Source organism: Corvus moneduloides, chromosome 9, assembly GCF_009650955.1.
Source record: "Corvus moneduloides isolate bCorMon1 chromosome 9, bCorMon1.pri, whole genome shotgun sequence".
Lineage (NCBI taxonomy): Eukaryota > Metazoa > Chordata > Aves > Passeriformes > Corvidae > Corvus > Corvus moneduloides.
In genome coordinates this window covers 4,143,374-4,160,035 of record NC_045484.1, presented here as the reverse complement: position 1 = coordinate 4,160,035, position 16,662 = coordinate 4,143,374, and the positions used below count along the sequence as shown (strand labels likewise).

Sequence of the window (16,662 nt, the reverse complement as noted above, 5' to 3'; positions counted from 1 at the left end):
ATTTCCCAGCTGGGTTGTGTGTTTAATGCTCTGCTTTGCTCAATGACAAAGGATAGAATTCTCCTGTGTGACACTCGGTGAAGTCTTTTTACAGAAGGGACCATAATACTGCATTCTAAGGATTTTTAAAATTTTTGTAGAGTTAACTGATCTGGTTAAGGAAAAACTGAGTGGAATATTCCTTTTATTATTGTGAATTAAATAATGCAACTGAATCTTCTACCAGTAGATGTGGTTTTGGCCAGCTTATCACTTATGTGGATTTTTTAATGTTGTTCTAAAAGAAGTATTGTGTAAATAACAGGGCTGATTGATTTTTAAAGGGATTTTTGTCTGTTCCTTTTCTTCTGCTTTGATTTTTCCGTCAGTACTGAGTGCAATGACTCTATCCATGCAAAGTAACAAACCCATCCCAAGAGACGTATTCTTCTGTTGTCTTGCCTTAATGCTGCCTTGGCAATGCTTTCCTCACCTGTGCACATGTGCCCAATGATTTACTGATTTTTCTTTAATCCAGGTGGTATTTGTGCTGACTGGAGACTGTGATGACAGGGATCATATCGGTTACAAGGTCTATGAAGAAATTGCCTCAACAAGTTCTGGTCAAGTTTTTCACTTGGACAAAAAACAAGTTAATGAGGTAACTTTGCTTGAGTTTTGCAGTAGATAAAGAAAACAAGGCAAGAGTTATACTCTAAATCTTTAAAGGGACCTGATGGTGGGTTAGGGAGCAGAAGGGGGAACTTCTAAATGTTCTGCTTTTAGTATGTGGACTCTATTCCAGCTTTCCCTCCCTTCCTTTCTCCATCTTCTATATCAGGATGCAATTCTGTGACTTTTGTTGACATTAGGGAAGTGTGAAGGGCCGCATCTCACCAGAACCTCCCCAGCTTCCCTCTGCCTGTGCCAGAAGGCTTCCAGGAGAAGAGCTTTTAAAAAAAGAGCAGTTCTGGGCTCTGCGTAGCCCTGTGGCCTTTCTGCTCAGAACAAGAGCCCAGTATCAGCTTTAAATGAGCGTTTGGTGAGCTGCTACTTAGCCTGGACAAAAATGTTCCCCACATAGGATAGATAGTGTGAACTCTCAGGTTTCCATTGTTCACAGAGTCATGGAAGTAACTTTTTAATTGAGGTTATCATTGCAATACTTTTGCCACCTCTGCTGCCCTCCTGGTAGCTGTGGCTCCTCACTCACAGCCATGAACGACTATTTCCTTTGGGAATGCCGGTGAGTCTCAGACAGAAATGAAACTGCAGAAGCGCGTGAGAAAACAGTTTGGAGAGAGGTGAAATCACATGGTATTTATCTGGAGAGCTGGAGTTGTTTATAAATGTTGTAAACATTCCCCTTTGAATCCCCAGTATAGCAATAACTAGCTGAGGTTTTAAAATAAAAATTTACTCTAGTTTGTTCCTTCTTTCTGTCCTAAAATTTGGACAATGATAAATGTTGGACATAAATTGCATTTTTCTACAGCTGTTGCTTATAAAAATTGAAGTTCTCATTGGGAATGATAGAAGCTGTTGCCAGTGATGTGAAGGTGATCTTTTCAAAAGGAGCAACTTCCCAGAAGATTTATCCTCCAAAAGTTGGGTTAAAATTTGGAGGAAGAGAAATTACCTGCTTGTTCTGTGCAGATCCCGGCTTGCATTTTTCTATTATGTATGAAGGGTAAAACTTCTCTGTGACACTCCATGAAACCCCTTTGTACAGAAGGGATCATCATGAAATGAGATGGTCTTTAAGGGCCCTTCCAACCCAACCCATTCTGTGACCCTCTGATACTGCCAGTGGGAAATGCTCTTTGCCAGGAGGGAGTTTTAGGATAAAGTTTTGGTTTGATTGTTGTGATTTTGTTTTCTCCTGCCTTTGGGAGGTAGAAGTGAGCAAAGAAAACCGTTTGTAGGTTCTAGGCAGCACCATGTTCTGGAGTGGAGCTGGCACAAGCTGCTCTCCTGGCTGCCTGCTGCTGCTTTCTGAACTTGGCACTTCCCTGTTTCTAAGAACGCCATCTTCTGCCAGAAAGGATAGACTGTCTTGGAATTTTGGGTAAGGTTTTAAGCAGGGGGTTTCAGTAGCCACTTTCACCCCCTCCCAGCTTTATCTCAACATTTCTTTTGAGTAAATAATCCTAAAATTGTAGAGTCATAAAATGACTCCTGGGTTGCAAGATATCTTGAAGATCATCTCATTCCCCATCCCCTGCCATGGGCAGGGGCACATTCCACTATCCCAGGTTGCTCCAAGCCCCATCCAACCTGGCCTTGGACACTTCCAGGGATGGGGAAGCCACAGCCTCTCTGGTCAGCCTGTACCAGGGCCTCACCTCTGCACAAGAGCCAAGGGCGAAATCAGTAGGTGATATTTTTGCAGGGTTTTTCTGAGAGGGAGGGAAAAATACAGCCTGTGGCCACTGGAAAGAGATGCTTAAGCAGTGTGAGAGATTGCCTAAGGTGGAAAAAAACCAAACCCTAAATCACTTTCAGAAGTCTTCCACAATAACTGCTGAACAATTTGTGTTAAAACCGAGCCCAAAAGACTCTGCAATTTTAGTGATTATTGACCTTACATAAATCTGTGTCTGGGCCAAGTGACTATGAAAATGAGTTGACCAATTTGCTGCCATCCCCGATAAAACCTTCTCTGCGGTTTCAGTTCTGGATCAGCATTGATTCCAAGAAGCATTTCCACCAGTGGGTGGATGCCAACAAACAGGACATCTCGAAGAGATCTGATCAGCTGTTTATGGGATAGCCCTCAGGCAGGATTCAGCAGCAATCAAACAATCACACTTGCCCTCCTTTTTCTCTGAGGAGTCAATGATGTGTAAAGAATGCAGTTTATAAATGCTGAAGCACACTCACCCTTGTGGGCCCAGAGACAGCCAGTGCTGGATTGGGGATTAGGGAACAGCTACAAAGTCCCTGCCGAGTACCCTGCCAAATCAATGGCTTGTTTTGTTAAAACATTTTGATTATTCTACCCCCCAAAAACCCAAACAAAGCTATTTTTAGTGTATAAAGTTTCAAACTATACCTCTTGTTCTTGCCCTTTGAGCATTAAGTGCAGAATGAAGCAATATTCTAAGCTAGATATAAGGAAACACAGCAAGACAGTACTTGATACACATCCAGTGCTTGTGTACGGGCAACACTGAAAATTTCGTGCCTTTTTTTTACTTGTGAAAAACATCTTTTGATTTCAAATACTACAATTAACTTGCACAAAATTATTGGTGCTTGACAAAGTTGTGTTGGGTTCAGTCCAGCAAAGCATGAAATGCATAAGTATCTCCACTTACCTGCTGAAGGTAGCTCATCTAAGAGTCTGGGGTGAAGGTCCTATTTTTACAAACTCACTGTGATTACTGTGCATTAGATAAATGAGAGCATTTATGTAGTTAGGGTATCAAGTCCCCATCCCTGGGAGTGTTCAAGGCCTGTGTTGGGGCTCTGAACAACCTGGACTAGTGAAGGTGTTCCTGCCTATGGCAGGGGTGTGAGACAAGATGGGTTTTAATGTACCTTCCAACACAAACCATTATAAGGTTGTAATATTCTGAAACTTTGTCCCCAGTGTCTTGGAAAGCCTTTATCAAAGTGCTTTATCAAAGCACTGAAGTCCTGGTTTTGAAATGTGTTTCTTTAGGGTGAGATTTCTCTGGTTGCTTTTGTAGACTCAGGGCTTAATTTGCAACAATTGCTTGAAATTTAAATGAATCTCAGAATATCCTGAGCTGGAGGGGAGCTGCAAGGATTGAGTCCAACCCCTGGCCCTGCACAGGCACCCCAACAGTCCCACCCTGTGCATCCCTGGGAGCGGTGTCCAAACACTCCTGGAGCTCTGGCAGCCTTGGGGCTGTGCCCATTCCCTGGAGAGCCTGGTCAGTGCCCCAGCACCCTCTGGGGGAAGAACCTTTTCCTTGATCTCCAGCCTGACCCTCCCTGACCCAGCTCCAGCTGCTCCCTCAGGTTCTATTCTCACGGCATCGAGAATATGCATCAAACATGAGTTAAATTCCCTGTTAGGAGCAGATTCTCTATTTTCATAACTGTGTCCAATTTCCAGAAGGTACTAATTTTGACTTGAACTGAAGTTACATTACACCACACCTAATTACCCTACTGTAAGGAAATTCCTCTAAAGGGTTGTGATGCCCACAGGTTTGTACTGATGCCAGAGTGGGTGTTGAGATGAACTGTGATGATCAGCAGAGTGTGAATGTGGTGCTGTGGAAAATAGTGGAGATTTATTAGTCACTGGCAGTTCAGGTTATGTCTCCAGGTCATTTTGATTGATTGTGGCAAAAATGAGTCATTCCTGTGTCTGATGAACTGGACTGATCAGTGTGGATAGAGCTGGGAGTTCACGAGGACTGAGCTGGTGAGTGGTCTTTTTCCATTTCTTTTAGTGTTGGAGCACTTGATTTTTCTTATTCTGACCTTTCTGTAAGAAGGGAAAATTATCCTTAGACTCCTTAAAAATACATCTTTCTTCCTGATTTTTAAAATAAGTAGAATTGGATCTTCCGTATACAGAACATTGATGGGAGGAGAACTGAGAATGATGTAGAGGCACAGCTTTGACTTTGATGGAAGAAGGGGGTGTTGTTGAGTGACTTGAAAGCTGGATGAACCTATATGGGGAAAAAAAGAGAGTTTGGGATTGGGTGAGAAGCCTGTGGATGAACGTGATGCAGTGGATGAGACGACATTGAGGGGGGACTGAAGACAAGACTGGTGGCAGAACATTTAGAGGGGATGGTGCAAAAGGGGTTGTTGTGGGGAAGGTGCTGAAGGGTATTGTCTGTAAGATCACAGGGAAAGGGTCTGGTGGTGTTCACTCAAGAGTGCTCTGCTGTGAACAGAGGTCCCTAAAACCCACTGGAGAGCATCCCATTTCTGCTGGCTCTTAGTCCTCCCAGGGGATGGCAACCCAAGGGTTACGCCAGCACAGCTCAGGTTGGTGTTACAGGTCCCTGCTGTGTGTGACCAGTGTGTATTTGGATGATGCTGCAGAGAAAGCAATTTGAAATCTTGTTTCGCTCAGTTAAAGATGTAAAAGGCCCCTTCACGCCTTTTCAAGGATACAATGCAGGTGACAAAGTCAAAAGTTCAAAACTGCAGTTTAAAATGAAGGTTTCTTGCACATCCCTGTCTCTTGCCTTCTGTTCTCCCTCGTCCCAGGCAGTCATTATCCATTTTCATAGAAAAAGGAGGAGTGGTTTCATGGGAAAGGCAGCTGAATGCTTCTATTCTGAAGATACATAATGTATAGTGAATGCCAAACAAAGCAGGGAAAAACAAATAGTTACAGCTGGTCTTTCTCTGGTTTCTATGGAATTTGGAATCTCTGGAAAAAATAAACCATGATCATGTATCTAAGGTCTGTCATAAAGCAACTGCAGAACGGCTTTTGAAAGGCAGTTGAAAGCAGGCAGGCTTAGTTCTTGTGGTTCCTAACTTTGAAGAGCTTGAGATCCAACACCAGAACTTCAGTCGTGTGGTTTTCATACATGTTATAGTTACATATATAATTTATGTTTTATTTTTACAGTATTATTTTCTCATGCACTGTCTCAGTTACATTTTTTGATGTGCATTTAAAAACATTACTAGAATATTTTTCCTCTTTGGGTATAAGTATGAACCCAAATTTACTCAAGCAATGAAACAGTTAACCTGAAATCCTGTTGCTTTGACTGCTTGAGAAATGTTCTTGAGTCCCAGAATAAACAAATGGGAATAGAGACCATGCTCCACAGATTTTCCAGGTTTCAGTATGCATTCCAAGAAACGACCTGACAGCAGGGCAGGTTGCAAGAGCAAATTTTCCGGGGAAATGTTATAAATCATTGCTGTATTTGCCCTTCCCCCTCTAATAATATTCGTCACGTCACATTTTGGCAGAACAACAAAAGCTGCTGTTGTTTGGGGGGCTTTCTGTAAAGGTCCCAGAGGAGAAAAAACCTACTTCCAAACCAGTGTTACAGCAGTATTGCAAACCTCTTTGGAATGACAGGGTTGGGAAATGGATCTCCCAGAATTGCCTATTGAACTTATACAAGCAAGCTGCTGCCAGACTGCAGACAGCTGGGTCACTCTGTTCCTTCCATTTTCAGTTTTGATCTTGAAAAACTCAGAAACTGAAGTTCCTATGGGTTCATTGAATTTTACAATCCATTTAAAAACTTACCTGTGGAGGTGAGATCCTAGAATTAAATGGGAACTTTGCCATATACGTCATACAAAAAAGTGTCATGCTCATCTCACTCTGAGTAGAACATTGAAATTCCTTTGGAAGCATATTTGGACCCAGATGTGTAATTTGTAAAGTAGAACCTAAATGAGTTGGATCTTTTTGAAGCCTTGTGATTCCTGTTCCAGGCTTGTCTAAAGCAAACACAAGTTGCTCCCTAGCTGGTGTCACCAGCTGTTGCACAAACCCCAGTTCTCTCTTGGGCCACGTTACTGCAGGGCTTTGAGCAGCACAGGCAATTTTACTGTGATTTTTTGGGTATGTTCTTTTGCAAACATGCCCAAGCACCTCACTCATGCACACCCTTGGGGAGGGGACACCTGGTCAGTACGGTCTCACCCTGTGCTGGGAGCACTCAGCACGACTCAGGTGGGGCATTCCTTAGAGTGGAGGGGGAATCATTGATGAAAACCTGCCTCCACCATTTCAAATGTGTTTTCAATGACACCCTTCACTTATTTAAACTTATTTCATCTTAGCACAAAGGTTGCTGGGCATTAATACTGTAACGTATGAGAACAAGTACACTGGAATCTAGTTTCTATCACAAAGTCATCTCACACACAAACCTATAGCATATTTCCATTTTTTCATGGATAAAGTAGGTAAGTTATGCCCAATGAACCAGGGGAATGAGGTTCTTTTGAGCAGTGTGTTGAATTGGGTCCTAGGTTGAAGGACTTGCCCCAGAGACCCCCAGTACTGATGGGTAACACATCCAGGTTAGTTTATTGTTGGTTTCCAAGTTTTGAACTGACATAATCAGAAGATGGTTCTCCTTTACAAGATGTTTCTCAATGCCACTGTAGTCAACTGCAACTTAAGATCACGGTTCAGTATTACTGAGAGTCACATTCACAGTGTTATACAAAGCCAATATTGCTTCAGTAGGATTTTAAAAATATGCTGCAGCTCTGTGATGTACAGAGGTGATGCAAAATCATATAGTTTGACAAACCAGGTATGTTTCTGGGGAGGTTGGATTGGTTGTGATGGGTTTCTCTTGGCTGATTGTCGAGCTCCCTCTCAGCCACTTACCCCATGCAGAGGAGGAATGGGTTGAGGAAGCTTCTGGGTTGAGATAAAAACAGGGAAATCACCAGTTGTTGTTGAGGGCAAGACTAAGTTGACTTAAGGGAAATTAATTTGTTGCCAATTAAAATAGATATTTAATTATTCCTTCAGGCAGTGGGAAGCAAAGACAAATAGGAACACCTTTGCCTCCACTTGCCCACCTCAACTTCTCCCCCAGTTCCTCCTCCCTTCTCCAGTGCCACCAGGAATTGTGGTCAGTACACAAGGGTTTCTCTTGGCTGCTCTTCCTCCTCACACCTTTCCTCTCCTTCACTGTGGTCTCTCCCATGGGCTGCTGTCCTGTCCCTGGCGTGGGAGCCTCCATGTCCTGCAGGGACATACTTTCCAAAGCCGTGTTCCCCTCTAGTCCCACCTCTGTGCTGTGCCTAACAGTAATTTGTATTAGGTGTTTTAGGGGAAAAAAACCCTGGAAAAGTCCACAGATAGCAATTACTTGGTACATCTGGATGAGGAAATTTTCCTTGTTGCTTCATGCAACTCAAACTTGATGACTAGAAATGTCCATAGGTTTGTATCCCTAATTCCTTTTTAAAGGACCTGTGGTTGTTGTGTAGAGATGTATCCAGGTGTGCTAGTGTACTCCTTTAAACACCATGCTGACCATGGCTTTGCCAGTGTCTTCTGTCAAAATTTCATTTCCTTTAAGTATTCACATTTTAAAAATAAATTAATATGGAATCTCTACCGTAGAGACAAGCATTTTATCAGAAACTGTTTCAACAGCCAGTACTGCTGACAGTATAGTAACAACTGTTCTTTTCTCTTCTAGGTGTTAAAATGGGTTGAAGAAGCAGTTCAAGCCTCCAAAGTGCATCTCTTGTCTACAGACCATCTGTCCATGGCTGTAAATACTTGGCAGATCCCTTTTGATCCCAGTCTGAAGGAAGTTACCGTGTCCTTGAGTGGTCCTTCACCAGCAATTGAGATTCATAATCCTTTAGGTGAAGTACTTTATACTTTCTTTTGTGATAGTGAAAAACAAGAAGGAAAAATCTCTTCTGATATTTCATTTTTTCCCCCAATATTCTATGTTTTTTTTTCACTTGGAGGATGCTGGAAAACTTCCTTATTCTGTCCACTTCATCTCACCTCCATCTTCTTTGTTACTGTTTGTCCTTGCATTCCGAATTGCTGGGCACTTTTGCCTTTCATCTCTTTATGTATTCCCTGAACCATCATTTAAGGGTTGTACACGATGGTTTTATGTGAGGAGAGTTCAACCATGGTCTGGCTTTTTTGAGCTGTGAGAACATTCAGAACCAAACCTGTCTCCTCCGCCCATCTCCAGCTGAGCAGTGTGCGATGGGAAATGCCATGACAGGTTTGGAGCTAATTTGTAATTGAAGCTATTTTAAACAAATCTATTGTCTATTACTATGTTGATGCCTTAGGAACTTGGAACAGCACTCCAGAAATAAATTCAAATAATATTTTGTATTCTCTGAATGCCTTTTGCCTGAGGATGTAGCTTAAGTTTTAATATCTTGGAAATATTTTATGCCCAGGATGGGTTCCCTGCAATGTGGTCTGGTCTGTCCTGCACTGAGGCATTCTTGTTTACAGGAAAGAGATTTGCTCAGTGTCTGTATTCCGGCCATGCCAACACACAGTCCTGGGTGCAAGTGTCAGGCTTTGCTGAAGCTGTGACCCCTTTCTCATAGATCAGCTCCATGCATCTAAATCCACGGGGTTTCACTGCAATTACTCAAGGCACGTCTAATAGGTTTTGAAAATGGGCACTGGGACATCCCAGTCTCCACTTCCTCTTTCCCTTTAGTGCTGTGAAAGAGCCAGCTGAGTTTTAGGGCTGATGGTTCTTCAGGGTCAGCCTTGAGGACGCAAAATCCCTCTCTAGAGACCCAATTCCTGCACACAACCGCCCACATATAAATGAAAGTTTTCAGTATTCTGTCAAAGAATTATAGAGAATTTTGGCTGTTGTAAATGTCATTGACTGCTAAGTAGTAAGTCAAGTATCAGAAATACATTGGTACAAAACAACAACATTGTATTTACTCTCTGGTTTTTTTAAGCAATACTGTGTTTACTCCATCCTGTATTTACTTCCTGTTTCTGTTTTTTCAGGCAAGCAGCTCAGTAAGGGATCAGGACTGAACGAATTGCTAAATATCCACAACTCTGCGAAGGTAGTAAATGTCAAAGATCCAGAGCCTGGAACATGGACAATCAAGGTAAAGTTATTGCAGAACCCATGTATGATTGTCCTGTAGCATATAAGGGGGTTGTATAATGATTTACTATGTTATTTATCATAGATACTCACAGCTGTTTTACTGTGTTACAGTAAATGTCCTGTGATCTTGTATTTAATATTGTTGTATACCTCTTTATGTAGGTAAAGCTGTATGATCTCAGCTTTCCTAAATAGATGTGGAAACAAGCCTACTGGTGTGGATCCCTTCTGACTGAACTGTTCTATGGTAGCAGTGTAAATACTCTACAGTCATTTTTGGAGGGGAAGGCACCCGGGTGAGGCACTTTATAGGCAATGCTGAATGGATCCTGCTGTGCATTGTCCCTACCCTAAGCACAGAGGTGTTTTGAAAAGGATCATTAATTCACATACATCCCTGGGGGAAGCTGTTGATCCTGCTGCAGAACTGCAGCTACAAAAGCATGTTGAGCTCAGCAGCTCAGGGGAGAATTGTTTGAATGTCTGCCTAGGACGGGGGGCTTATCAAAAAGAGGGACAGGGACTTTTTATATGGGCAGATAGTGATGGGACAAGAGGGAAAGGTTTTAAACTGCCAGAGGGCAGGGCTGGATGGGGCTCGTGGGAAGGAATTGTTCCCTGTGAGGGTGGGGAGGCCCTGGCACAGGGTGCCAAGAGAAGCTGTGGCTGCCCCTGAAGTGTCCAAGGCCAGGCTGGACAGGGCTTGGAGCAACCTGGGATAGTGGAAGGTGTCCCTGCCCATGGCAGGGGTTGGCACTGGGTGACCTTTTAATGTTCCTTCCAATTCCATGATCCTATCACCAAAAGTGCTGAAAACTCCAGTACAGAGACAACCTGGTAGGCTGTTAAAAATGAAAAAGAAAAAGGTTTGGGTCCTGCTGGATATGGTAACATGAGCCCCACTGGGTCCTGAGACCTTTTCCTACAGTCAGTGCCTTAGGATTCACTTCTGTCACTTGTTGGAGACTTTTAGGGTGAGGGATCAGTGCAGCAAACATGCAGTGCCCTGCAGCCCAGAGGGACAGTGCAGGAAGAGCCCTGTGTGCTCCTGGCTGTGTGATGTGAGCTGAGCCACTGGTGTGGGCCAGCACCTGAGTGCTGGGCTGCAGGAACTGCTGGGGAGGAGAGCCAACAGTCCCCCATGCCCAGGCTGCCACTGGTGGCATGCACTCCTGGCAGCAGGACAGCAGCCCTGCCAAGCCATCAGGCTGCTCCTGCAGGCAGGGCCTGAGAGTTTTTGGGGGGTTGGGAGGGTTTTTTGGCTTTTTTTCTAAGCTCAGAATAATGCTGTCTTCAGCTCTATCGAGAGCATGAGTAACACATTCAAATTGATGTATTTAAAAATGAAGAGCATCTCTTGAATATGTAGTTGAAATATTTTAATCTAACTTTTATGAGCAAGCCAGGTCATGCATTTCTTCATGATACCTGTATTTTGGGCAGTTTTTTGATGTTGTTTGCAAGACAGGAAAGCATCTGTCACAAATCCGTATTTGCTCTTTTGATGATACTCATCCAGCCTGGGAGGGGAAACACTAATGTACAGTCTCTGTAATCCATGTTCAACTAGAAATAATGAGAAGAGACCTAAAGATAACAGTTGGAAAGCAGTCCTGTGTGATAAGGCTAATTCCTGGTGTTTGCCTAGAGACCCCCAGATCCTAGACACGACAGTGAGAGATGTATTTATTTATATTAGGAAATGGTAAAATTTTATAAGGTTATTTTGGCCTTAAAACTCACAAATATCCAAAGGTCTGAGTACTTCATAAAGAGAAATGATTTCCCGGTATATTTTTCTGTGGATTGTTTACTTGGCTTTAGTCACTGGCTTGGCTTATTTAACACAAAGATTTTATGACTTAAGCTTTGTGAAAATTTTATTCACACCATAAGCTCCTTATACAGATGCACCAAGCTATAAAAACAGAACTTTATCACTGAGTTTGTCTAATGAAATTTTAACTGCCAATTAAGGCTTGATACCTTGAGTTGTTTGACACAATTAAATATTTCTTTGTATTGTTAACAGCTGGCTTATGTAAAAAAGGCTTTAGTGGTGCTATTTCTGGAGTGAAAGGTTAACCAAATAGAAGGAAATATGTTGTTTTAATCAGATAGGCATCGATTTGTCATGGTGTCTAATGCCTGTCCCAAGGCTGTTAGTTATAAGAAACAACTGTTTAATTTGATACTCTCATGCAGCGGTGGCAGAGGGGTTCTCTGGAGTAACCTCTCTTCCAGAGGGCTGCAGGAATTTGAGAATGGACCAGGTAAAACTCCAGGGAAAGTTCAGTGGAACCTTCCAGACACTGGAAGAGTGTGGAAGTAGGTGAGGAGGAAAAGCCATGGGTTCCTCTGCACCTTTGGGAAGTAGCAGTTGACCTTTCTTTCTCTGCATAGAAACATAGGAAGTAACTTATAATTACTTTATCTTCTTTAAGATGAAAGACCAAAGCAGCTGTACTCTCCAGAACCTGAAGCTCAGGCTGTTCAAGGGTGATGGATGGGTGGGGGTGGTTCTGATTTGTTTTTTGGTGGTTGAAGCAGAATGACAAGGTGAGGGTACAAAGGTACAGACCAGAGGGGAGAGGTACCTGTGCACCCTCTGCTTTCCAGCTGTGCCTTTGGCTGGGGAAGAGAAGCACTTTTAATGCATAGATTTTTCTGTTGAGTTCTGATTCACTCACCATTTTCTAGTAGAATTTGTAACAGTAAGGTCCTAACTGCCAGATCACTGCCTTTGCAGGCACTAGCACGTGGCAAGGAGTTGTTGATTTGTTGGTGTTGTGATTTACTTCCAGGACAAACTGGCTCTCTTTGCTGACACGACAATTTTAGGGCCCAGGAGGTGTAAGCAAAGCTTTACTCAAGGTGCTTTTCCTTAGAACTTTAGCCATGAGGCTCCTCTATGTGCTGCTGTTAGCCATGCTGGAGTCTGTCCCTGAGCTCAGTGGCTGGCTCACACTCTGTGCGGTCCCTGCACTGCTGATTCCACGTGCTGGCTGTTTTGCAGACCTCGAGCAGCGGGAGGCACTCTGTGCGCATCACGGGGCTCAGCACCATCGACTTCCGAGCTAGCTTCTCCAGGAAGCCCACCTTAGACTTTAAAAAAGCATCCAGCAGGCCAGTGCAAGGTTTGTTTCCACTTTAGTCCATGTTAAATAGCTTCTAGCCTCCAAAATTGAGTAGAGCTCTATGATGAGCTTTGTGGTAACTCTGGGGATGCTGTGGGTTGGTTCCTGGGGGGGCTTTGTATCTGTGTGACATAAATATAAATATTTTTAACTATGCTTCAAAATTGCAGTGCTGTTTCTGTTATTTTTGGAGCATCAGAAAAAGGCCTTAGCCCTGGAGCATGGTGAGGAGTTAATAAGGAAGCTGCTATTTCAGAAACACCTTTTGGAAATCAGTAATTTAAACTCTCCCCAGCTGGGTCTACTCACAGCTAATAAGCAGAACACAGCTCAGCACAATTTAGCCTTTCCCTACTCAGTAGGTAAGGGCTGGAGCTGAATGCTGCATTCATGGGGTAGTGAGCCATGCAGATGGAATTTAATCTTTCATGTTTTAATTATCTGTTTTCTTTAGCACTTAAAATAGTGTGGTTTTGTTTTTCTAGGGATTCCTACCTTCGTGCTGCTGAATACCACAGGGATCCTGCTTCCAGCTAGAGTAGACCGACTGGAACTTCTGAGTATTACAGGGGAACTCCTTAAGACCTTGCCTGTGAAATACTATCCTGATAGAAAGCCCTATGGACTATGGAATATTTCTGACTTCATTCCACCAGATGAAGCTTTTTTTGTTAAAATAACAGGCTATGACAAGGATGGTTATCTTTTTCAGAGAGTTTCAAGTGTTTCGTTTTCCAGTATTATTCCTGGTAAGAGGCTTTAACTTGAATTGACTGTGCATTTGTCTCATCTGAATCAATTAAAATTGAGATCTTGTATGCTTTTGTAACTTATGCAAGTACTTCCTGTGCTGTTTCCTTCCAAAGTTCTGTCTCTAGTTCATGATGGTCAATACCTACTAAGTGGAGCTTTATCAGAAATTTAGCTTCCTTTTAATAAAAGGAAAGGATAAGATGTGTGTTAGTAGCTGTTAATATACTTTCTGGGGAATGTTTCCTTTCTTCAGATGCCCCCAAAGTTACAATGCCCATGAAGACTCCAGGATATTATTTACAGCCAGGCTCTGTTCCTTGCCATGTTGAAAGCCTTATACCTTTTACTCAGCGTTTTACTAAAGATGGCGTAAAACTGGGAGTAGATCAGTTCTTCAAGTAAGTAGTGACCTTTTTTCACAATGGTGCTTTATTTCCTGTTTATAGCTCATGATTTCTGTTATTATTTACTGCTATGTGCTGCCTACATCTTGCTACTTCCAGTCTGTTATTTTTGGTGCTATTCATAAGAGAGGCTGTATTTTATGGAGATATTGATAACATATATAGATATATCTATATGATATACTGAGGAGGGTGTACACTCTGTACATGTGATGGGATTTATAAGGTTCTGGCCAAAATTCCCCTCAGCTGTGTACTCTGAAATTATGATAAACTAAAAGTCTAGAAGGCAAATGGTTTTAATTTATGTTGTTAAAAATTACGCAAAATTGGTAACTAGCTTTGTTTATGAAATGCACCCCTCACTCTGGCCCCAGGGATACATAGAGGATGGGGCATACATTAATTTGTTTGATTTTTAATGCCTTTCCTGGATGCCCTAGAAGTATGTCCTATGACCTGCCCTAGAAACTTTCATCTTCAGAAAATCTCTCAAAATAGGAAAATTTATGTGGGATATACCAGAAGGCTCTTCACATTTCTGTATAGAAAAAGAATTGTGTGCCCTTTCTGTGTAGGGTGAGAAAAGAATAATTTAAAAAAAGGTAAATTAGTTAAAATACTCATAAAGTGCCCCTTTTAATTCTGTTTGTCAAAATCAAAAGGGAAGTGTATACTAGTAAACAGTGTCAGCAGCCTCCTGTGCAGCCCAAAGCACCCCAGGAGCAGACTGAAGACTGAACTCTGCATTCCCCAGCAGGTACAGCATACCCAAGTGACTGCATCCTGCAGCTCCCTTGTGCACTGCTGGCAGTGTGAAGTGCTGCAGCTTTGGTGTGGTTTGGTTTTTAATGAGGTGCCACTGAGACATTGTCAGCCCCAGCACAGCACCTACTTGGGCTGCTGTGTAATGTTTTCCATCCCTTAGGTATCAAACCCCACGCTTCTCCTTGTTCTTCACACATCCAGCACCGCTGATTTCGGCTGCATTTTTCTTTTTCCTGTTACAGAGCAGATGAATGAACTCATCATCCAAGTTAATTTAACAAAACATGTCTCAAGCCAGATATTGTTGGTCACTGTTAAATAGGATCTAATTCAGCTTGGCTTGTTTGCCTCTTATTTGTAGTGTAGTTCCAGGCAGGGTTTGTCCAGCTTAGTAGTTCAGTGCAGGTTTGAGGTCTAGTATTCCTCTGCACTGAATGAGTTTTGTTTTGGTGTTGAGATGTCTTTACTCAACTGTTTTAATATTTATTTCAAAACCTAAATGGTTTATGAGTTGAATATCATATTTCTATTGTGACAGTTGTCTATGTGAAAATACCCTTAGAATACTACAGGTTCGGGGTTCCTGAGGAGAAGAGACTTTGAAATTCAAATATTGTTTTTACTTTGGTTCCAGAGGTACTATCAGCTGCAATAATAATTCCTAATTTTAAAAGAGTAACATGTTAGGGAAAAGAAATTTTTGTAGAATGGTAACAGCTTTTTTCCTACCTTTCTGCATCCTATAGTAGTGTAGTAAGAAAATTTGGATTTTGCTTAATATCCCAGTGCATTTTTGACCAGTCTGATACAGCAGGACAAGAGAAGTAGTTGAGCACCTCATTCCAGTGGGGAATCAGTGGGAATGGAGCACTAAAGTGTCTTTACAATCCATTCTGTACTATAAATAGCTGATCCCACCAATCCTGCAGGGATTAGAATTAGCAAAAATAAGACATGAAATTCTGACAAGAAAGGCAATTCCTGTAGTTAATCAAAATAACAATCATGATAATTTAAAAAATCATTCATAATCCACTGATGTTTGTGGTTGGTATTCAAGTCCAGTAAACCATGCAGAATATATCCCTCCAAACCATGTGCTAAAAAGTGAAGTTATAGGTTTCATTTCTCCCTGTGAGCCACAGTGAGGTGCTGGTGAGTTCCCAGCTGGTTCTTGAGCGGGGTGGTGGGGAGTGTCCAGGAGGTGAGGTCAGATACAACCCGAGCACCACCGTGAGGTCTGCAGTGACTGAGAACCAGGGGGTCATCTGGGCTTTGGAGTTTCAATGATTATAGTTCCCCAGGTGCCCAGACAAAGAGCCCAATCAGCAGATTGCATGTGCAGTAGAATGAATTTGGTAGGTAATGGTGGTGCTGGAAGGTGCTGAGTTATCCCATGACACGTGCTGTGACTTGTGTGCAGTTACACCTCCTTACCCAGTGCCCACATGTGCAGCAGATGCCCCAAGCTGTGTGTTAGTCCTTGGTGCCAGTGTTGGTTTGATTTTTAAATTTTTTTTTTGATAGCCCACCACAGGTCTTTGTTTTGCCGAGCTGTTCCACCCCTGGACATGTTTCCCTTTGTGCTTCTGTTCTCAAGGCTTCCATGTTTGACATCTGGTGTATAGCACGAGTCAAGAAGGAAGCAGAACAGGATTCCCTAACCTCAGTTTTAACATACTTTCCATGAAATAGTGTGGCTGTTGTCAGGGCAGACATAAAAGCCACACTGGTCGTAATCCATAGTCGAAAGGTAGAAAGATTTTTTTATTTTCTCTACTGCTTTTCTTATACCTCTTCACAATAGCTGTGGCCTAATTTAAGATTGGCTGCTTAGCAAACAATGACAAGGCTGTCTAACAAACAGTGACCATTCAGACCATAAAACAGTCAGCTATACAAGCAAAAGTATAGTTGCTACATATTATCCACAAGTTCTTCCTTGTACACTCTTAATGTCCCATAACAAGAACATCCTCCTTTTGTGTCCAGAACATCTTCTCTTATTGATTATCTTCTTGGCCTTCTCTGTGGGTTTTACTGAAGCTGCAGAAT

The 16,662-nt window shown here is 42.4% G+C and overlaps 1 protein-coding gene across 6 annotated transcripts in view; it reads left to right on the top strand.

Annotated features, from left to right (window-relative positions):
• The window catches only part of HMCN1 (hemicentin 1), a 183,167-nt gene that overhangs the window by 35,146 nt on the left and 131,359 nt on the right, over positions 1–16,662 (top strand). For all 6 annotated transcript variants that reach the window (XM_032117452.1, XM_032117453.1, XM_032117455.1 and 3 more), the window contains exons 4-9: positions 518–640; positions 8,121–8,292; positions 9,437–9,543; positions 12,562–12,682; positions 13,168–13,431; positions 13,689–13,833. In XM_032117452.1, coding sequence (XP_031973343.1) covers positions 518–640; positions 8,121–8,292; positions 9,437–9,543; positions 12,562–12,682; positions 13,168–13,431; positions 13,689–13,833 — 932 coding nt within the window. The remainder of the gene's footprint in view (positions 1–517; positions 641–8,120; positions 8,293–9,436; positions 9,544–12,561; positions 12,683–13,167; positions 13,432–13,688; positions 13,834–16,662) is intronic.